Genomic DNA, 22,871 nt, shown 5'->3' with positions numbered 1-22,871 from the left:
TGGGGATGCTGCAGGTACCGTTGCATTAGCAGCAGGAGCCTTCATTGTCTTGGCTTCCCAGCCTAAAGAAATGATTTTCTGTAGAAGTAAAGATGTAAATTGTTGAGCCTTGTGTTTTAGGACATTTTCTGACGTGGCTGAGTCACTGCCAACATTTGCATTATTTCACCTTTGTAAAAGTGATGACAGGCCACTTTTTCCCCCTGGGGTTGTCAGTATTTTCAGTAAATACTGATTATAAGTCAGTCATTTGTTGCTACAAAACATATCCATTTCTTTTTAAAGGCCACAAGTGGCCACAGTTTGCCCTGTGAGCCCTGCAGTAATGACTCACAAGCTCAGAAACTATTTAAAGGTCACAGCATTTCTCTGGATGATGCACCCTGGCAGTTCAGGGAAATTTACTATTCCAATGGATGTAGAACTGGAAAATTACCGGTATTTATTTTCTGCAGAAAAACTACAGCTCCACACTGCGAGGTATCCCTCCAGCACTAAAAAACGGAATAATCGGTGAGCAGGAGTTCCTTCCAAGAAGAAACTCTCTGATACTAAAACTGAAGCCGAACTTTTTCCAGCCAGTGGAGGGGCAGGGCCACAATATGGAGCAGTACTTCAGAGACTGGTTTGCAAAGCCCGTTGATTTGCACGGAGTCATTCTGCCCAATCTCTCTGGAACACAAATAAAACTGTGGAAACTCTGCTACTTCCGCTGGGTTCCTGAGGTCCAGATCAACCACGGCGGCTCCATCACCGCTTTCCACAGAGTTTCTTTGCTGGCAGACGAGGTGGACATGTTAAACCGCAGCCTGCGGCAGTACAAGAGCAACTCCTCCTTGCAAGGCCCCTGCTCGGAACTGGATCAAAGCAGGATGTACTTCAGAGCTAATGGTTTAAATGACACCTCTGGTGCCCCAGACTTTCTCTCCTCCTCATTCCCATTTTCTCCTGTAGGGAACCTATGCAGACGGAGCATTCTGGGAACACCTTTAAGCAAATTTTTAAGTGGTGCCAAAATCTGGCTATCCACCGAGACGCTTGCAAATGAAGACTGAGGTGATGTGGAGGTTTAAAGGTTTAGGGAGAATACTGCATATCATTTTGTCTTTTCTAACTTAACACTGCTAAATGCGGCATTGAAAGCTGTAATAATTTTTATATACAAACATTACGTAAGATTTGCACAAATATTTAAAAGCAAGGCAAGTCATGCTTCAAATCGCACAATTTTGTCTTCAGTAGTTCTCATCCGCTGGGGCTTCTGCTCCCCAACTCCTCCTGTTCTTGGGAGTTTGGCTCATTACAAGTGATAGAGCATTTCATCAGCTAATTGAAAGGCTTGGTGTGGTCATTAATGAGGGTTCTGCTTCAAATACTTTTGTTTTCCCAGATAGTGACTGAAGTGACCCTTTGATAGAACAGCTTGGAAAGCCAAAGTAGTGCAGTGGAGATGAACTGACAGCTGAAATCTGGGAATATACTATTTTATCAGACTGCCTCTTCAGGAGTAATACTTACATGCATAGATACAAACATACTAATGTTCCATGACTTACCACCCTACATATGTGCTAATGCAGTGTATCCATGGGAGGGGTTGTTCCCTTTTCTTGCTCTCCCCAAAATGTGTTCATTAACAATTAGTCAGATTTGTGCTCTTTGTCGTGAGCTTGACTTTAGACTATAGAAATCCACATCAGGACAATGCACTGTTAACCTTAAAACATTTACTGTAGATACGGTATTGCAGTAGCTTTAGAAGTGCCTTTCATTGGGAGAAAACAGTAGCAGGATTACTCTAATGCAGCTGACACCCCCCCCAACTTTTTTAAAGCAGATTGTTGTGGCAAGTTCTTGTTCCATCCCCTGCTTCCCCCTCTCCATTTCTGGAAACAACAGGCATCCAGAAGAAACAGCAGGTATTCCCTCTTTAAGGTTAAGCTTGTTTTTAAGTCCCACAGGATCCTCACCTTTTTATAAGGGCACCTTAATTACTCAGCATTATATCCCTGCACAGATCCCGATCCCTGCCAACCCTCTCCTCATTTTTTTGTAGGATGAAGTAGCTTTCAGCAGAACTCCTACTTGAGCCCTGCTGGAGGAGGTCTGGCTCCATACTGCCAGTTCCACGAGGGGTGCAGGTGCTGCAGTCACTGGTAGGCAGGTGCTGCAAGAAGAGCAGGGAGCAGTGCCTTCTTTCTGCAGATGTGCACATCCATAGGGACAGTGCAATGCACAAGCACTGCCTGAGGGAATTGCATCCAGTAGCCTCTGTCTGCTTAATGCAGCAGCCTCCTCATTGTTCTGAAACCTTTTTAAATGATAGCTCTCCCTGGATGCTGTGCCACAAAAGGACTTGAGTTTCACAGGGAGAAAGGCAGGAGCATGAAGAATTCCAGGAGGGTGGAGAAATAGTGATGTGTCATTCTTGTAGGTTAAGGCTCCTGTCAGCTGCCTTCTCTGAACAGCAAGGCCGTATTTTATATTAAATTATTTCTATGTAAAACACCAACACTGTTGAACTGATCCTGAGCCTCTATCCAGGTGTAGCCTTACCAGTTAAGGCACCAAAGGCCTTATATGATGGACTCAAAGCTGTTCTCAGTTTTCTCAGTGGGGAAAAAAGAAGGCTGCAGGATGGGAGTACACAGGATGGGAATACGCAGTGTATTTGAGTTTAAAAAAAGGGAAGGGGATAGGATTTGGAGGTCTTTGTTTGTAAAACCAAACTGATCTTCAGCACAGCTTAAATCACAAAGGGGGGTTTGGCTCCCAGGCTGTTCCCTGTCCAAGGCTGTGCTGTGCTCACACTGCTGGGGTTGGAGAGGGAAGCAAGGCAGGGCTGGTGCAAAGGTGAACAATGTCAGGGGAGTGGGCTGCTTTTTTTACCTAGCCAACCGTCCAAACCCTGTTCCTATGCAAAGAAGCTGGTGTGTGTGTGTGTGCTGTGCACAACGTGGGCAGGCACAGGCTGTCGTGACACAATGCCAGGTGCTTCTGGGCAACTGTTTGTGAGGAAAAAACGTGCATCACCTCAATTGCCTAATTATGCTGCAAGATGAGCTGAGCGTGTTAAATGGTCCACAAACCAGTTGTGTTTATTTCCAAGCTTGCTGGAGCAGTCATCTCACTTGTTCATTATCAAAGGTTTGTATTAGTTTGCTTTTGCCATTCCTCTTTTGCCATTAGCTTACTGCTTTCCCTGCCTGATACTTGACATAAAGACCTCAACCTGTGTGCTTAGTGTCTTTTGGTACCAATTTATTTTCTTTTAAAATGACAGTTAAAACTATAGTGTCTTTTTTTTTTCATTACTTAAAGATGTAACTTCTTTGGTTTAAAGGTACCAAAAATGTGTAAATATATTACTCCACAAAAGCAGCTGGTGGAATTAAAAAATGTTCAGGCTAGTACCCTTTGGGGGAAAAAATGGGTACTATATTTAAACAGAATTGTCTTTTATAAGGAGATTTCAGACATTTTTACATTTCAGTTCTAAAATGTGTACAGATGCTGCAGAGGGTCTTTGTATTTTATATATATAGCATGGGAGAGGGTTAAAAATAATATGCCTTTATAATAAACAAAACCTGTCAAAATACCTATTTGCCAAACAGACTTAAAAAGCAATTTTATAACATTCCAAAAAGGGAGTTAGGTAAGCAGAGGCTGAGAGGGGGCACCTCCTGCAGAGAAGAAGGGAAGAGATCCACCTTTCCCTAGACTTGAAGACAAGGTTCTGCTTCCTTGTGTGGCTCAGCCTTGCTGAGGAGTCTGAGCAACTGCTGTGTCTGTGGGAGAGAATGTGTGCCTGTGGATGCTGCTGCTTCATCTGAGTTAAACAGCTGAATCCTTTCTGATATACTTTTGAAAGACAGGTACCAAGTGTAAATTTTGAAATATTCTCCACTCTGCACAGTTGCCTTATCAAGTCAGTAGGGACTGTTCTGAATATCTTTAATAACTTTCAAAAGCAATTTTGTGGTGTGAGTATGTATCTTTAACTTCTGTGTACAGAATACTGACATGCAAGTGTGTATATATATGTCTGTGTATATATATGTACACATATCTCCCAGATTTTCGTTTCTGTTCACCATTTAAAACAAGATACTGTTAATGCCATTCTCATGTTGCAAGAGTAGAAAAGCTACCAAGCAGCTCATCCTTTTGTGTTTGTAGAAAATGTGCATTACTGCAGCTGTTCCTGGCGGAGTCATGACTTTGTACCACACATGGGGAGCTCCGTGGCTGCTCCTGTGGCTGCTGACCCCCAGTGCAGCAGCCAGGGCTCAGTGCAGGGCTGTGACTATGGTGGCACCTCAGCCTCCAGGTGCTACCCTGTGCCACACATGTCCTGCCTCCAGAAATGCACTGAGAACTGAGTGTGTGTGTGTGTCTGCCCAGGCCTGCACGTGTGCTTTGTGTGCACCTGCCTGCAACCACTCTGGTCAGTTAACTGCCTTGTGTTTTAATGAAAATGTAGCAAGCTGGGCAAATGTTTTGGCTTATTCTCAGATGGAAATATATTAAAACAAAAAAAAAAATCTAACATATATTTAAGCAAAAGATGAAATCTTAAATTTGCCTCTAACCAAGAGACAGAAATCTGTACCTCAAATTGCTCTAGGCAGTAGGTTTCTAATGCTGTTGCTGTGATGGTTTACAGTTCACCATTTCAACTGAAACTAAAACCTTTGTGCCTGATAATGATTTACTGAGTAAAGTAGCAGTGGCAGAAAGATTATAAAATCCTAATGCTGAGTTGTGAATGTGAAGTAAATTAGAGTCAATAGAAGTTTGTACCTTTCCACAGTGAACTTCAGGTGGTTTTCTTTGACTTCCCCTAACAAAAAAAAAAAATTGTATGTGTGTGGTTTTTTCCAAGAATAGCATGGACACTGTGCTATAGAAAGATGATTAATAAAAATGATGTGCAAATTACCTTTTTTCTGGCTATATTTTATTACAGTGTCTTCAGTTTGCGTGGTAATCAGAACTTCTGATAGCAGGAAACTTATCAATATGAGAATGAAGACTCCAGAGAAAAGATGTTGGCTGTGTGTTAAAATTAAGAGAAACCCACGGGATTTTAATGTCTTAAAAGGGAATTCATCTTTTTAATTCCAATTGACTGACATATTTCTGAACGAGCAAACACATCAATTTATGTGGGGCAGAACTGACTATACTGAGTGTGGTCATCTTGGCACTGACCAACTCCTGTCTACTACCAGAAATATTTCCCTTTATACAGGTACTACAGATACAGCAGAAGGGGCTGTTAAATAAATTAGCCTTTCATACACAGCAGCACATTAGAACAGCATTAAAGCTTTATGCCCTACTCTGCCATCAGTGAACACCTGTATTTGTTTATGTACAAGTGCAAAAGTCAAATACATAGTAGTAAGTGGGGACAGGCAGAGAACCACACTGGTCCTGACAATCCTGTCAAGGGGCTGAACTCACACCTTGCGAGGAGACCTGCCCAACATAATGAATCTGGGCCACACAGGCACCACAGAAATGAGCAGGACCTGATGTCCCAGATTCTGTATTGTAGAGATGTTCTCAGGGGGTACCAATGTGAAAGCAGCTCTTCCTCCTCACTGGGCAAACCCCCCAGATTACCTCAGAGAAGAAGTTAGGAATTGGGGAGGGAAGAGAAGGGCTCTGTTCTTCTGAATACAAAGTGACACGCAGTAAATCATACAGTCTTCTCTAATTATGTTTTAGAATGTTTTGTGCTAAAAGGACTACGGTAATGTTCCAAGAAACTACAATTTTAGAAGAAACTATTTTTAATAAGCAGCAGCAGCAGCCAGTGGTGTGTGTGCTGCCTGTTCCTTTAAGAACACCTGAGCTACCCACATGATCCAACCTCTGTCAGCTGAGGCGTCTGCTCTTGCCTCCGACGTCCTGCACGTGACAAACCTCCACTGCAGCCCCCAGCTTGTGCAGCTCGCTCAGCCACAGCATCTGTTTAGGAGACAGGCGGTCGTTGGGGCCCTTCACCTCCACCAGCTACAAGGAAAGGGGGATGGTTAGGAGTGTGCCCACGGAGGAACTGAAGGATCATTAGCTCCCACAGAAGAAGTATTTTTTTATGGCTGTTATTTGTGACAAAAATGATAAAAGATGTTAGCACAGTGGAAGGTCCAGTGGATGCTGAATTCTTACCCCGTATTTCAAAATTTAACTGTAAGAATGAAATTTTATATAGCAAATATCCACCAAAACACAGACAGAGGGCCCTGGTGAATGAAGACCTCTCATACTGAAAAATCAATTGTCTGCACCCTCACCTGCTCCAACTGATACTGACAGCAACTTAGGTGTTCTAGAGAACTAATTTCTGCTATTAGCTCTGTATCATAAACACATAACAAGTTGCTCCAACAGATGAGGTGTCCAGTAGTCTTCTAGTAGCTATTTCCCTACCATGCAAGGCACCATCCATGACTATTTACTAAATTTCTGTAGCAGACACTGACACAGTTGTAGACTCAAATAGTCCAGATTTTGTCTAAGTGGTGCCAGTAGAACCCCTTGCCACCAACAGTCAGAATGTGTGGCTGATTGGTAACAGGTGCTTTACATTACCTTTAATCAAACACCTTTTCTACACCAACCTTAGCCAGGGTTGATAGTTGCTGGCTCTCCCTACGCCCATTAAAGCTCCAGCACAGCTGCTGGAGGAGCAGATAATCACCCACTGCTCCGTGGGGGCTGGGCAGCTGAGCTGTAGCTCTGACTCCACCACCACAACAGGAAATTACAGTTTGTGTGGGCTGACAAGTGCAAGGTTTTACACGAGGGGAGGTAACTGAGCTCTGAGTATTCCCGTGCTCCCCACACACCTTGAAGTGCTGGCTGTGGGAGCGCCACACGAGCAGGTCGGGCAGCCCCCCCCGGCAGTGCCGCAGGTCCCTGGACAGCCGCCGGAAAACACCGCTCAGGAACGTTCCTCCAAGGCAAGAGACCAGGCTCTGCAACAGAAGGTTTGGTAGTTGGGGTTGGTTTTAATTTCCTGCAGAACCATTTCCCAACCCTCACAAGAATACTGGATGGCCCAGCTCAGTTCTTTGTTTAGTCTTGCATAACAAGAAACATTAACTAGATGTTTTCTACATTAATTTTCCTGCTGTGTTCCCAGCTACTGTTGCAGGAAAAGTGACCATATGAGAATATTGTAACAGTACCTGTCCAGGGGCTTCAACAAAAGTCTCCCTAATCCTAATTCTTCCCTCCCACCACTCTTGATCTGCCATGGTTCCATGCCTCAATACAATCTGTGAGCACACTAGGGCCAGATGTAGTAGCTGAATGTCAAGCCTAATTGGGGTGCCCATGCTGGACAACACTTACTTACCTGGACTTGTGTGAGGGAAATAAAACGTCCCCAGTTAACCAGGGCTGCTGTTTTTCCCTCCTGTCTGGTCCAGACGTCAGCAACCAACTTTGCCAGTGTCTCAGAGGAAGCGGTGTGAAGCTGCTGGAGTCTGGCCTCTATGACAGCTCTCCTGTTCTCATAGAAGCTGTCAGTGTATAAATCCAGGGGGTATGTCTGGATGAAAAGGTAAATACAGCTCTGAGGAACTGCCAGCAGAGTAGCTATTCCCAGAATGACAATGTCCTACTTCATATTTTTCTTAACTAAAAAGTCACTCAAACATTGAGCTGATTTATCTTGAACATGCCCACCACATAAATATTTATTAACTAGGAAACATTTGTATATGTTTTAACACCCAATGCCAGTGCAACAAACACTGGCCACATCTCGGCCTCTGCTCTGTTGTTTTGAACTCTAGACAAAGGTTTCCTTTAACAAAGAATTCTGTGCATTCCCAGCACTCTGTGTTCCAGGTGGGATCAAGACTGCTCAGGCACAGTGAGCCGTTTGAGGTGAAAGAACAAAGCTGTGATGAAGCTGGGGCTTCATCCTCCAGCACCCACAGGAAGAGCCCCAGACAGTGCTGAACACTCAGGGTGTAAAAAGCCCCTGCAGCAATTCAGCTTTGACTGCTGCTGAACAGGCAGGGCCCAAGAGCCACGGCAGCTTTCCAAAAGCAAGTGCAGAGTGCTTAGGAAACAGCCTTACAAAAATGGCTGCCACACATAATCCCAGGAAAATACAGCCTAGGAACGACCGAGAATCAGGTGTGAGCTGTCAGCTCAGCATTGTTTATGCCTGAGGATCATGATAGCTTTGCTCTGCATTAATAAGGACAACAAGAAGAGCTATTTGTATGAATTCCATTTCACAGTTTTGTATGGCCTTTGGAGTTACAGCTGTCCCCTTCCCGTCCTCCCTGTGAGCCTGGTGGTTTTCAGCTCAGCCACAAGGACTTCTGCTTCAGATGGTGAAGAAAAATAAAGCCACAAGACCACCTGGAATTATTGACCTTAGGGTGTTACAGGGAGTTGTTGGAGAGGGCTGTGTAATGTTGTTTGCTTGCTTCTTTGTCAAAAACGAGGGATGATCCCAAAAAAATGGTGGAGTGAGGTGGGTAGGGGTGTTAACAAACCCTAGTTTAAAAATAAGGCTACTGAAAAGAAACAGACTATTTTTTTTTCCAATGGAATACGTCATCTTCCAACAAGAGGAACAAGGCTGTGGCATAGCAGTGTTTCTCCACTGACTATAAAGGACACCTTGCCCAGTGAGCTCAGCTACAGGACACAAGCATTTAGCCAGAGCAATCCCACCCTCTCTGACTGTGAATCCAGCCTGACACAACAACTGGTTACTGAGGGGGCCCTTGGTAATAAACCAAATGTAACAAATAATAAAATGAAGGGAACACCAAGGTGTGTCTGGAATGTCCCTCAGAATAAAATGTTAATCTAATCCCAAGTAAGATTTTAACATGGTTACTGAATCTACAGCAGTGGGCAAATAAATTAACCAAAGAAAGCCTTTCAAAATTACCTGATAGGAATTTCTGAACACGTCAGGTATGTCATCCATGAAAATGATATCCCACATTAGAATCCCATACAGTGTAATAAACGTTGAGCCTTCCCCATGAATACCTAAAGGGCAGAATTTAATAAAAATGGAAACATTAATTTCTACAGCAATGTCATATGAAGAGGTACTGAGCCATCACAACCCAAAGCAGAAACATGCCATGTTCAGGTTCATGACCAGCTGGTGTCAGCACACATTCTCACTGCAGCTGCAAATGCAGTTCATTCCTGCCCCATTCCCCAAGCCTGCTGCTCCCAGGCCAGGGAACTTCGGCTGCAGCACAGCTTCCATCCCTGCCCTGGCTCCCACAAGGCTTACTGGGCTAACTCTGACAAATTTTAAATATACTTTTTTAACATTAAAAAAAAATACAATATGGATAATAATATATATTAAAAACATGATATATATTTATAGTATATAATTACATCTTGTCTATCAAACATTATTCTATATAGCTGTTCTATTTTATTGTAAATATTATATATTATGCCTTATATATGTAAACATATTTTATATGTAAATACATATGTGTTCATGCATGTATACATGTGCCCCCATATGTGTATATATATTCATGCACACATATGAGCATGTCAAAACAACACGTCAAGGACATCAAGGAGAGCTTCTTCAAATACCGCAACACCAAAAGGAAAACTCAGGCTAATGTGGGCCTGCAGCTAAATGGAGGGGGGGCCTGGCAACAGGGGACACAGAGGGCAGGGTTCTGGAACACCTTCCTTGCATTGGTCTTCACTGCCAAGAGCAGCTCTCAGGGATCTCTGACCCAGGAGACCTGGGGAAAGGAATTTGGAAGACCTTTCCTTGGTTCAGGAGGACTGGCTTAGAGAACACGAGGGCAAACGTGACATCCACGAGTCCATGGGCCCTGAGGGATGCACCCAGAGCAGGCAGACACCATGGTGAGGCTACTCACCATCATCTTTGGAAGGTGGTGCCCATCAGGAGAGGTGCCAGAAGAAAGCAAATGTCACCCCATTCTTCAGAAAGGGAAAGGAGGACCCAGGGAACTCCTGGCCAGTCAGGCCTCACCTCAGTCCCCGGAAAGCTGACAGAGTGCCTCATTCTGGGAGCCATCTCTATCACATGGATGACAAGAAGGTGATCGCGAGTGGTCAGCATGGATTCACTACAGCTAAACAACGCCTGATGAACGTGACTGCCTTGTACAGTCAAGTGCTGTGCATTGAACAGGCTGCCAGAGAGGCTGTGGAGTCTCCCTCACTGGAGCTATTCCACAACAATCCTGTGCCATGTGCTCTGGAATGGCTCTGCTTGAGCAGGGTTGGACCACATGACCCCACTGTGGGCCCTTCCAACCTTAACCATTCTATGTTTCTATGTGAACATTTCTATGTATATGTATGAACATACATATATCCATGTGAACACAGGGAGACATATAGATGTATGAATATATATATGTATATAAATGCAAACACAAGGAAACACTTTTTCACTGTGAAGGTGATGAAGCACTGGCACAGGCTGCCCAGAGAGGCTGTGGAGTTACCCTCCTTGGGGATACTGTAAAGCTGGACATGGTCTGTAAGAGTGGGCTCTTGAGCTGAGGGTTGGACAAGATGACCCCCAGAGCTCTCTGTCAACTTCAGCCACTCTGTGATCTTTGTTTGTTGTTAGTCTGTTAGTACAATATATTATCTATAGTAGTGTAAGCATCGTTACGTCATACATACACATCCCAGAATGTATACGTTATTATACACTATGTAATGAATAGTTTTGTGTGTATATATATATATATATGCATTATACATGCATGATACCTCATACATATGAGGGGGAGCATGTATGTGTTGGGGTGTGTGCATGGAGCTGGAATGGGAATTCTGGATCATCACTAAATCACACATGGCCACTGCGTGCTCAGAATTGTATGGCGCCAAGAAGACTAATGGTGAGTGGGTGGGAGTGAGGAACTGAGTGGGGATTTCAGCACAATTCTCCCAAATTCTAAACATTGTCCCCTCCCTATTTACCCTTTTCTGACATAGCCACTTTTGCTCCAACAGTATTTGGGAACATATCAGTAAAATAAAACTATATTAAAATACATATTTTATAGAAAGATACAAATTTTACCTTTAAAAATAACCTGCCTACCTTTTTGTATTTCACTTTTTTCCTGTAAAACAGACCTATCTGTTCTTACTGGTCAATGGCTTTTCACAGCTACTGAGTTGTAAAAATACACAAACAACTACTAATAGAGTCTTTCCAAAAAATCCTGCAGTGTTGTGCTATTGGTATATACTGTTTTCATGGACATCTAGTACCAAAAATCAGTGGAGGTTTACATTTCCTTAGTGACACTCCCATAAATGATAATGCTAGCATTTTGCCTTCTTTGTTCAATGGTAAGAAAGACAAAATAAGTGATTTTCTGTGTAGATGAAGAAAAAACACTGGGGTTTTCCTAATACATTTCAAAACCACCTTTGGTAAATGAAGGCAGCAAATCATTAAAGGCCAGGAAGCAGGTCAGGTTGAAAATATACGTTAGAGCACTTTGGTAAGGAAACGATGTATTAGAGGTGCTTGGGAAGGAAACAGAATCTGGTGTAATGAAATCAGCTAAAACTGGTCTATTAAGCAAACTGATTAGTAAATAGTTTCTTTACTCCCACAGTTATTTCACTGTAAAATATCCCCAAACCAACAGCGCTGTTACCCTGATCGAAACCATTCCTCCTGTAATGAGTTAATGCCAGTTCCTCCACTGAGCACATGACAGTGGATACACTGCAGTCTTCTCCTCCTTCTCCATCACCAATATCCTCCACAAGAAATACAGATTTTCCCATTCCCATCTGAGGACACATCTTTCCACTGATTGTAACCTGAACATATGAAAACATTTGGTTACTTTGCATCATCATGTTAAAAAAGCTTTAGCCCAAAACCCCCTTTTCAGTTTTCTTAAAATCAGAACTAGATTTGTTTCCAAAAATCAACTGAATAAAACTTAACCTGCTATTCCTGTGAAATCATCCTGTTTAGCTTTCATAAACTGGCACATTTTTCAGAAAACAAATGTCTAGCAAAAATGCTGGGCAGATGGGAATGTAGCCTTTCTATATGCAGGACCAGGAGCTAAAATACAGAAGACTGAGGAGACTGAGAGAGGAAGTGCGGCTCTGCTCTGATTTTGTCCAGACAGAATTATCTTTACAATGGCATGGAAGATTTTTTAAAAATCCACTCTAATATGATACAAGCGCACCACACTGAATACTTGCACAGCACATATTTAGAGCGTGTAACTCCCAAAAGTTCCGAAAAGAATGCTGGCATTTTTTTCAGCCATTATTCTAATGCTGACACTATGCTAAGGTTACTATCACTTTTTCTAGCACACAGAATGCTTGGCCTGCAGCCACCAGAGACAATGCACTGATCTGATCAGACTCTTCAGACAGAAAGGCTCTGAGGGCATTACTGATAAATTAGTGGAGTTTATGGCTGATCACACCCATAACACATATAAAGCAATGCAAATTAGATCAGTGTACAGCTGACTAACTTCAGACAAGAAGCTGACCAGTGTAGAAGCAATTGATTACAAAAGGCTTTTGTTTTAGAAACACATTTGTATTCCTTTTTCTGAAGCATGTCAGTCAGAGACTGGTGTACAAATGTAACAAGTCTCCCAGATTATTTTTCCTTGTCAGAAGTAAAAGGAGCTCACAAGTTGCTGCTCCCTTGCTTACATGTGTCACATCCTCCACAGTGAGGAGGGGCAGGTCCTGCAGCAGGCCCTGGAACTGCTTGCAGCTGGGGGAGTCTTTGATGCGCAGGGCGCGCTGGCACAGGGACAGGCGGTGACCGGTGCGCACGGCCGGGTCTGCCAGCCCTCTGCGGATGCAGCCAATGGCCTGGCAAAGAGCAAGGGGACAAACAACAATTTACAGAGATCTCTGCACACCTCTCTGTTCAAGAGCAATTGACTGAAGGAGCACAAACATGTGAGTGTAAAAACGAGCATACAGGACAGGGCCACCTTGCCAACTGATGTAGTGGAGCTCTAACCAACGAGTAACATTTTGCAAGGAGGCTTCTGGATTCAAATTTACACTAGTACAGTAAAAAAAAGTCCTTTTCATTTCTACTAATCAGTATAAGATTAAAGAAGTGGATTAATTTTCCTAGGAGAAACTGGTTGTCTGACCTTGGGATTCCTACCAATATCTGCATTTTTAGGAGACTCTACTCCACTGTTCTTTCCATAAGAAATATTTTTTTAATGTTTTCAGACAATGCCTGCAGTGTTTCCAGCTTTCTAGCAGCAGTTGTGAAGATACCTTCTTAATGTTTTTCAAGTGCTGATGTAAATTCAGAGCCAGCCGATCCCACCATCTCCCTCTGCTGTCAGCACAGTACGCATCCTGGGCCAGGAGGCTCTGCAGCTGCTGCACTGCTTCCTGTAGCAATGGGATTGTACCTTTATTAACTGGCTTACAAAACCAAGTTCAAGTTAGCTTGTCACTTCCCCTTCTAATTAATGAATACTACAGAAAGTTTGTCTCTGGACAATCCAAACCTACTTTTTACTCCATTACCCAATATACCTGTTTCTGATGCATATGCGTATCTTAAAAACACTAGAATAGAGACATTTTTTTGTAAACTTAAAGGTTAGCTGCCAAAAATACAGTATTTTTATCCTTTCTGTATTTCTCATTGTATATAAAAAATATCTAAGTGTTACTTGTTGCTTTTTTGCAGAGGTGAAGTCTTCAGAATAATCTGATTTGTTTTAACATGTAAATCAAAGGCCTTTGGAGATGTTAGCCCCCAAGGAAGAGGCAAGGATTTCTGGAAGAATTCTCTTTCAAGATTTTTCTTATTTAAAAGCAATAGCCAAATCTAGTGAAACACAGGTACCTTTAAATAATGAAAGAAGCATATCTCAGCAATAGTCTTACGGTGTATTATATATGGTAAATCTTCAATGCATAAGCAGAAATCAAAAAAATTTAACTTTCTAGAGCAGCACAAAAAAAGGGCTCTTTTCCCTTAAAAGTAACTTGTTACTAGAACTGCAGCAAGGCCTGGCAAACATTACCACCATTTTCCAGCCATATCAGAAATGTAAAACAAGGTACAAAAATTTAAGCACATATTCCTATTCACTTCACCACTTTACCTTATACTTGTGAAGTCTCTGCAGAATTTCAACTCCTTGAGAAAGGATTCTTGTGTACACCCAGCCAACCGTGAAACGTCGCAGGTAATCAGGTAAAACTCTGTGATAGCTGAAAAATAAGAGCAGCTCAGATCCATTTAATTACAGCACTTTAAATTAATAAAATTCTTTTACTAAGAATACTTATATCTAAAGCACTTATAAAAATTAAATGCCTTATATATCCAAATTGATCTGAAATGAGTATCCCAGCTTCAAAGTCAAGAACCCAAAGGTAAGGCAATAGTTTGGCTTAGGGAGCAGCACTTGCACAGCGTATTTTAGTTTCAACACCAGTGAAATTATCAGTTAATCAGTTTTACAACAGATGCAAAACAGTAAGTTATTACATCATATTTTGTTACCAACTTATTCTCATAAGCCAGAAGTTGAACTTCAGAAACAAAGCTGGATAAAAGAAGAAGTCTAGAACAGGAATTTCCTGCCATAAAAGAAGACTAACATCTTTTCAGTAGGCACCTCTGTGTTTCAGGACAAAGTCTTTTAAATGTCTTATTCAAATCAAAATAGATTTTTCCACTGTCTTCAGTGTAAAATGGAACAGACCTCCCAGTGACCCTCTATGAATATTATTTTAAATCAGTTCACATGGAACTGAATATCATGCCAAACATAAGGCTTTAACTTGTGGTGTATCATTGAGCCAGAAAACAAAATAATTAAAAGAAAAACTGATAAAGAACGCTTCATATCCAATACATGTTATTTCAGTTCTCAGATATTCAGTAACATTTCCTGAGCAACACCCACTTGGAAATCTCAAGACGTGAATAACCCAGCATGTTTTCCCATAACATTTGCAACATCCTTTTGTCCACAGTCAATTTTAATTTCTGCTTATTGCCATTTGTTTGAAAGTCATAAAAAATACTATGACAAGGGAAAAATAAGGCTGTTGTTCTCATGCACTGGCACATAGAACAGAATGTTTTAGCGCTTTATCCATGCCTACCAACTCTTTCCCAAGATTTTATAAAAAAAGGTCTTTTCATATAGTAACTTAAAAGCTAAACAAACAATCAGGAAGTTCCCAGCTTTCAAGAACATTAAAGTCTCTAGCTTTATCAGGCCTAAATAACATAAGCCTCTCTCAAAAGGAAAAGTACCCAAGGTAAGATAAAACAGTTTCCTGCAAACACTAGGCCAGTTTCCAGTTCACTACCTCAAAGAGGGATGATTCTTCAGTTCTCTCCAGGTTTCTTTAGCACACAAATACATCTGATTAGCTTCTTCCCAGTTCCCATTTACCATTGCAGCAGCTATATCATTTGACAGATGAACAGCAGTTGCATACCTGTGGTAAAAAACCACAACAATTTTATTAAGCTTAAAAAGCATCTACAGCTGAAAGAAATTCTTCCCTTCCAGTCTCCAAAGACATTAGAACATGTAGCCATCTTTATTCTTAATCTTGTAGGATTACCAGAGTTTAAACTAGCAGGGTACGTGGTGTTTAAATTTCCTTAATACCAGAGAATATAATTTTTGTTTAGTTCCTAAGCAGCACAGCAAATGAAGAAACAGCTTTCATAAGATGATCATGAAGCAAATAAATATGCTATTTTGGCTCGAAATGCAAGCCACTGTGAATTACAAGTCCTACCTCGATACAAAATTGTATTTAAAATCATTGCAAAATTAACACTTCTACATATATACATCTGGAATTCTACATTTGAATTCTTATTTGCCTGCACAAGCGCTGCAGTAAAGCTTTTCTAGAAATGAACAGATTCCCAAGCTGCGAAAGCTCTCCTTACCTGATAAGATCCTCTCTGTCCTGGAAGACCTGTGTTTTCCTGTATACTGTGTAACTGGGGAACACCATATGCCCCATGTTAGCCCTAAGGACTGTGGAGAGCAGGCCTTGCCCAGCACTGCCAGCTTCTTCCTCTTCCAGTGACTCAGGCAGTGAAAACAGCAGCAGAATTCGAGAAAAGACAGCCCGAGGGCCTTTGCAGACCCTGACACATTTTCCAGCCAGGTCCTTCACCCTGGAAGGACAAATAAAATTATTATAACAAATGGTTTTTACCATCACTTTTAAAAACTAAAATAAACTGAATGAAGTATGAGAATAACTTTTTTTCAAGCCAATTAATGCATAAACTTGATTTTCCTTGAAAGAAGCAGAGAGACTATAGAGTCTAGTATTTACTTTGACTCACTGTGAATTGAAATATAAGGCTGCCCTTTTTTTTTAATAAATTTACTAAATGCATTCCTCTCTTGAAAAGGCATCTAGATTTCAGTCATTTGAAGCACGACTTCCACTCACCTTCAAAATGTAACTGTAAGCATTTACCTTTTTAAAATCACTGTCCCAACACCAGCCTGGCTCCTACTGAAGATCGAACGCTGCTTTGACAGCCTCAGAAAATCATCCACAAGTTGCTGTTTCTGACCGTTTGGGTTTGGCAAGTGAAAGATCTTTGCCAGTGTTTTTAGCTCAGGGGCTGAAAGCAAATCCAACCCTTCACACAGGTCTTCCAATTCAGATTCTAAAAGTAAAATTATCCACATATATTCATTCTATGTTACACACATACACTCAAGCAACAGCTCACAGTACATTCATACAACCTAGTACTAATCTAATGACTTAGGTTCTTCAAAAATGTATTATCAATGCTATCTGGTTCACCCTGAAATTCTTCTGGATCTTCTTCTGGACCTTTTCACAGGTCTGCTTTGAAGGAATGGAATAATCAGAAAAAGAACACCCTTTACAACTTCAAAACAACAGCAAAGATTAAAAAATCTGTTGAGTTACAAAAAAAAAAAAAAAAAGCTGTTCAGAAAAACTGGTCTTCTCTATCATCTAATTTGCACTATCTGTATTTTCACAAGACCACTCATCTACCTGAAGCCTTTATTCTGCACCTCTATTCTCTTCCCAAGGCACGGACAAGCATGTAGTGCATTGAACTCTAACAAGACAAAACTGAAGATTTTATTTGTAGTATTTTAAAGGTTTATTGATGCTGGCCTTACCTGTTTGTAGAAATCTGGCTTCAGCCAGTTCTTCAATTATTGGTGACAAATCCACACTTATCTCTTCATACTCTATTTTGTTCACCTTTAACCAGTTCAGCTTGCGTTGAAAAAGTCTCACATATAATTTCTGCCCACCAACTGCAAATTTATTTAAAACAGGGAAGGACAGAAAGAAGAGTAAATTCTCAACACAGTACTAGGCACAATCACCACCTTAACCAGAAAAATTACTTTGATGCAGGTAGTCTCTAAAACACATTTTAAATCTCCCCATGTTCTACAAGGAGACTTGATAAAATACCAGGACATACCTTTCCAAGTAATTAATAAGTTTATTAGAATCTTTAAGTTTTGTACGTGGAAAAGTATTACAACATATTTTGTAGGCAATGTACATTACTAAAATTCATTTTGACATGCTTACCCTTCAAGAAATATTTTGTTTTAAAGAAAAAGACAACTTCATTTTTCAACCCTGCATACTGTGGTGTTAAATAGGTCTTTTTGCGTTCTTAACCAGTCATTCAATAACCAAATATTTCATGCTGGGGAACAAAAGAAGCTGTAGTCTGACAGAATAATGTCGTAATCACAGAACACCTCTTTGTGCAGCATTCTTCAGATTCTTATTTTTCCAAAGATAAGCCTAATTTTACAAATATATCTACTGAAAACAATGAGAAAAAACCTCCTGATCATTTGATTTTATCAGGGAAATATTCTTTTAAAGTACCTTTTAAAAAGACTTTTTAAATACTAACGATGCTGAAATTCAACAAAATAGCTTATTAAATTTTAGCTGAAAATAGTCTAGCTATTGTTACTACATTCAACAACCTTCTGAATACTTCATTCAACTCCCATTAACTTCTAAATTTTTTACCCGTCTGCTGCTGCTGCTTAACTGAAACTGATCATTAATAAAAAGACACTGAAACACTAGCAGGCCTAGGTATACTTAAGAAATGGCAGATAAACATTAAAAGTTCATTTAACAATTCTCCTGTCCTTAGAAGGCTTTTTCAGTCTTTTCTTTAATAGAACTTTTCCAGGATCAATTCACTGACAGAACTACATTCAGACATATAAGTCTGTCATTTTCTCTGTGGGGTTGTAACTCCTTTAAAGTCTGTCCCCAGTTTTTATCATTCTGGAGAAAGGAAAAGGGTTAACACATGGACATTCTTTCCCCACACCATGGAAGTGACCAAACTAGGGCTCCAATAATAATTTCATAATAAGCTTCATAAACTTACACTCACTCACATTATTCACTGAAGAATAGTAGACATTTCAGCAGAAAATAATTAAATACTGAAAATACCTATATTGAAGCAACCTCATAGTACTAAGCAGGTACTATGGGATTTTTTGTGTTATGATAACTGAAAGATGACACTTGCTTAGGTAGAAACTTCTAATGTGGGACAGATAATTCATCTACCTGAGCTTTTAAAGTATCCTGCCTGGTATTTCTTGAAGGCAACGACATCCATCTGTCAGTTGTCCAGGATTTGTTATCTACTGACTTAGTGCTATCCTCTCACTTCTCACAGCTCAATTGCTGCATCTTTCCTACCCTGCAAAGAGAGATTTTTTATCTGTGATCCTCACATCCAGTGATTATCAGCACCACTTTGCAGTAATTCTTTCTGTATTCCCAACTCCCGTGAGAGGGGAATTCTGGAATCACACTACTGAAAGAGAAACAAGAAGTTCTTTTATTTAACATAACAAGCTCCTGTTACTGATCAGTGTTGTTCACATCCAGGGAAGTGTGGATGCTAAAAAGCAGGAGCAGAGGAATTTTCCAGCTGCCTTTGCATTTTATGAAGTTTCTTTCTCATACAGCTAGCTGAGAAAAACAGTTGCTGAAGCACTTTGTGAAGTTTTTCTTTCTCATGCTTTAGCTGAGAAACAGTGAAAGATGGTTTTGTAAACTATTACTATATCTTGCACCTGGGTTTGTTTTCCAGCCTTGATTTGGTACTCTGGAAAAAATATTTTGAATGGGTGTTGGAGAACCTCAGCCAATCCCTCTAGGGGGCGGCTGGTCAAGCGACCAATCATATCATGCTCTCACACATACAAAGATATATAACCTAGCGTGTAAATAATAAAATAATTCCCTTTTCTCCTTGGATTGGATTGTGTTGTTTCTCGCCGGTTCTCGGTAAAACAGCGACAGGGAAGGGAATGTGGAAATGGGGAAGGTATATGCTGAACATCTCTTTTAGTATTTGTCAAAGTAGCCAACGCCTGTATACACTACTGGCCTGTGAGTTTATTCCTGAATCTGTGGATGCAAATGATGTGCACCTACTGCTTGCCTCAGAGAGCCAGTAACAAGACCTTTGTTGCTTCCTTTCTTTATATATTCCCCTTTTAACTATCACAAGATAAACAAGGCATTACCAAGCTCCAAGATGTCACCACTGTAATATTCTCATGGCGTGGAGTGCACCAATGGGCTCTGCAGACCCCCCCCCCGGTTTGGCTGCTTGTGCCCATGGCCAGCTCAGATCCATTAAGCTGTGCAAGCCAGGCTGCTGGGAGGGCTGTGTGAGGCTGTGTCCCCCCATTCTCTCAGGAGCTGTACCTAACACCATTAGGAGAGTTTATTTACAGAAAGCCACTGAGGGGTATATCTCCTGAGAAAAAGGAGCTTCTTCCCTTAAGGAATTCATCAAATTAAATTATCAATTCACATAGCACTTCTCACATAAAACTATGTAACAATGCTCTCTACAAGAGGTAATGTGGAAACGCGTTTTTTTAAAAAAGATACCTGATAATTTGTAGAACTTGGTTATAATGTTCAAATCCTGCTCATTAAATAGTCTGATGTCATCTTCATTCTCCAATACGGCTCGCAGCACTACTAAAAAATTCTGGAGGTAGTATGGGTGACCAGGAGAGCTGGGCACAGAGAAGACCTCATCTATTTTGTCTAGAATGTCCCCGGTGGAATCCTGAGATTCTACCTTTTCCACAGTTTCTAACGAAGTATGGTTCATTTCATTCTTAAAGTCTTCAAGAACTTCCACAGGAAGTATCTCTACATTGTCCCTGCTAAAGCAATTTTCTGTCCCACAGTTCACTTCTGTCTTTGAAGAAGGAGTAACTTCAGTGTGAGGCTGAGTCTCGACTTCCAAATTACTGGTTGGGTCTGCTGAAGTATGGATGGCTAGAGATGTTTCAAATTTATCAGGACTAAGAATCACACCTTCGGACCTGCTTTCTGCTTTGGTGCTCCTTGTATCAGATGGGAACCTTTTGTCATCACTGTTACCAGCCAGTAAAGGTACCTGAACCATATCCACAAGGTCTTCTTGATTACATTTGTTTATTTCGTTTTGAAATTCAGGCTCCCTCTTTGAAAAATTTTGTTCCTGGTGCTCTCCCTGAGAAGGCTGATTTTCTTTCTGAGAACTCTGCCCAGCATCAATCTCGTCGTCGTCGTGTGCTGCAGCACTTCTACAGCCACTGTGAACGGCTGGAGGCGAAGAGTTGATCTCTTCATACAAGACCTGTTTTCCTCCCTGGAGACAGCGTCTTCTGGACAGTTTTGAAGACAAGCTTCCCAAGGAGACTATTTTAACTGTCTGAGCCTGTGATTCATTGTTAACACTAGAGACTGAAGTATTATTGTTAAAATAAGGACTAGTCTGTTGTGCTGCACTCCCTCCTGCTTTCGATAAATTACTTTTGGAAGGACTTGTTTCTAGATTTAAGAGGTTTTTTGAAAAATATGAGCTGGAAGTAATGCTCAGATTTGCAGCTGGGGGACTCTTATTCCTAAAAGAATTCAGTGTAGCATCAATGGCACCAATCTCACCACAGTTTCTCTGACATGTTTCATCAATGTGCTTATTTATTCCATATCTTGGCACCAATTGCCCACACATGGGACAGCTAATTTTGGCAGGGGGGACATTGTTAAAAAAGGAAGTAATAGAGGATGATGCTGAAGGTGTAGATGGTGTTCCTGTAGTTTCCACTTTTTTTGTTGTTTCTTTTTTCTTCTTATTTTTACTGAGTGACAAACTTATTTGGGATCTTTTGATTCCTGAAGACCTAGCTTCTGCCATTACAAAACTTCACAGCAATTACATCGCACAGACAAGTCAATTCAGGGCATATTTCTTTATTTTATAATACTTAAAAGACTTTTCTTGGCTTTTCCTTTCCCATCTGTAATCCTCTGACATGCCTTCAAGAAAAAAAATACATTGAATGAGTGGTCTTCTAAGGTACTAGATGCAACCAAGACGTATAGAAGTGGAGAAGTGAAGCAATCCTTAACTTACAATGCTACTGTCCTTTAGCTTGCCTCACCAGGCAGAGAAGCATACCACAAGCAAGCTGAGCACTGCAGGTGCCTTTAAATGGCACAATAAATGGAAAATTAACCTCAAGTCTGCATTTACATCAGCAAGTGAACCTGGAATTCAAATAGGCAAGTTCTCTAATATTCACAGAACAATCAGGGTTGGAAGGCACCGCTGGAGATCATCCAGTCCAGCCCCCCTGCCCAGGCAGGGTCACCTGGAGCAGTTAACACAGAGAACGCATCCAGGTGGGTTTGGAATGTCTCCAGAGAGGGAGACCACGACCTCCCTGAGCAGCTGATCCAGTGCTCTGCCACCCTCGGTGTGAAGTTCTTCCTCATGCTGAGGTGAAACTTCTCGTGGTTTAGTTTATGGCCATTGCTCCTCGTCCTGTCGCTGGGAACATTTTATCATTGTCTTGTCTGCTACTGAGAGACTATTTTCAGCGCCAAGCACTCGTTTCCAGAGCACACCGGGCTGCCCTGCAGCCCTCACCCTCACGGCTGCTGTGCCTACCCGAGCCCGTGGTGCGGCCGGGCTGAGCTCTGCCAGGGCCGCGGCGCCAGGCCGCTCTCCAGGTGTTCCGGACGGCGGGGCCCAGGTTCCCAAGTCATTCCTGGTGCTGCCATCCAAACGTGCCCGCCCTTTGCCGGCCTGCCCCGCTCCCGCCACCGCTCCTCCCCGCGCCTGGACCCCCCCTCGGCCAGCCGTGTCCCCGGGGCCAGGAGCCCAGGCGGAGCCCCCCACAGCCCGCCCGGCCCGGCCCGCCTTTCCGCCCTTCCCCACGCACCGGCGCCGCAGCCGCGCGTCGCTCCCGGGGCCGTGCGGGCTCGGGCCGCGCCGTGAGGGGCCGGGCCGGGGCCGCCGCCGCTCCCCGCCCGCCGCCAGGCCTGAGCAATGCAGCGCCGATGCCGGGCAGCGCGCTCTGCACGCTCCCTCACGCAGAGCGAGGGCTGTTGTAAACACCGTGCCCTCCTCAGATTTAGAATTTTCTTTTATGACAACGCGTGGAAAACAATTGAGGTGTACCGGGGCATAACAATCCTGTGCCATGCACTCTGGCATGACCCTGCTTGAGCAGGGAGGGTGGATCAGATGACCCAACTCTGGTCCCTTCCAACCCAAACCATTCTGGGATTCAGTCTAAGTTATTAGTCTAAGCCAGTTCCTAGCTCTGGGTTCCCACAGGCTTAAAAACCTTTTGTGTCCTCCCTCTCTCCCAATCATGATTTCAAAATATAATTTCTGTAATTTAAATGCCTGGGTACATCTTAAATTCTTCAATAAACGCAGTTACTCCTGCTAGAGATAC

The 22,871-nt window shown here is 42.1% G+C and overlaps 2 protein-coding genes across 5 annotated transcripts in view; one reads left to right on the top strand and one right to left on the bottom strand.

Annotated features, from left to right (window-relative positions):
• Positions 1-4,944, top strand: part of MTMR10 (myotubularin related protein 10) — a 42,364-nt gene extending 37,420 nt beyond the window's left edge. For 3 of the 4 annotated variants that reach the window (XM_032122586.1, XM_032122587.1, XM_032122588.1), the window contains one exon: positions 456-1,055. In XM_032122586.1, the coding sequence (XP_031978477.1) occupies positions 456-1,055 (600 nt within the window). Of the gene's footprint in view, positions 1-455 lie in introns of all 4 variants that reach the window. The other variant, XM_032122585.1, reaches the window with a different exon arrangement.
• On the bottom strand, positions 4,515-21,804 carry FAN1 (FANCD2 and FANCI associated nuclease 1). Its single transcript, XM_032122584.1, has 13 exons — positions 20,017-21,804; positions 17,226-17,366; positions 16,537-16,732; positions 15,992-16,225; positions 15,394-15,525; positions 14,172-14,280; positions 13,327-13,446; positions 12,736-12,900; positions 11,697-11,865; positions 8,939-9,042; positions 7,376-7,570; positions 6,864-6,992; positions 4,515-6,027 (listed from the first exon to the last, which is right to left on the bottom strand). Exons 1-13 carry the CDS (start codon positions 21,317-21,319, stop codon positions 5,890-5,892), a joined length of 3,135 nt encoding a protein of 1,044 aa, XP_031978475.1. The 5' UTR covers positions 21,320-21,804; the 3' UTR covers positions 4,515-5,889.
• Between the last annotated feature and the right edge of the window lie 1,067 nt (positions 21,805-22,871).

The sequence above is a fragment of the Corvus moneduloides genome, chromosome 13 (assembly GCF_009650955.1).
Source record: "Corvus moneduloides isolate bCorMon1 chromosome 13, bCorMon1.pri, whole genome shotgun sequence".
Classification (NCBI taxonomy): Eukaryota; Metazoa; Chordata; class Aves; order Passeriformes; family Corvidae; genus Corvus; species Corvus moneduloides.
The sequence above is the reverse complement of the archived record's forward strand: the minus strand, read 5'-3'. Positions and strand labels throughout refer to the sequence as shown.

Coding starts and splice junctions, on each gene's coding strand:
- FAN1 (XM_032122584.1), bottom strand. CDS start 21,319: ATGGCAGAAGCTAGGTCTTCAGGAATCAAAAGATCCCAAATAAGTTTG. Junction 16,226..16,536: donor GGGACAGTGATTTTAAAAAG/GTAAATGCTTAC, acceptor TTGTCCTTCCAG/GGTGAAGGACCTGGCTGGAA. Junction 11,866..12,735: donor CTGTGGAGGATGTGACACAT/GTAAGCAAGGGA, acceptor TCATATGTTCAG/GTTACAATCAGTGGAAAGAT.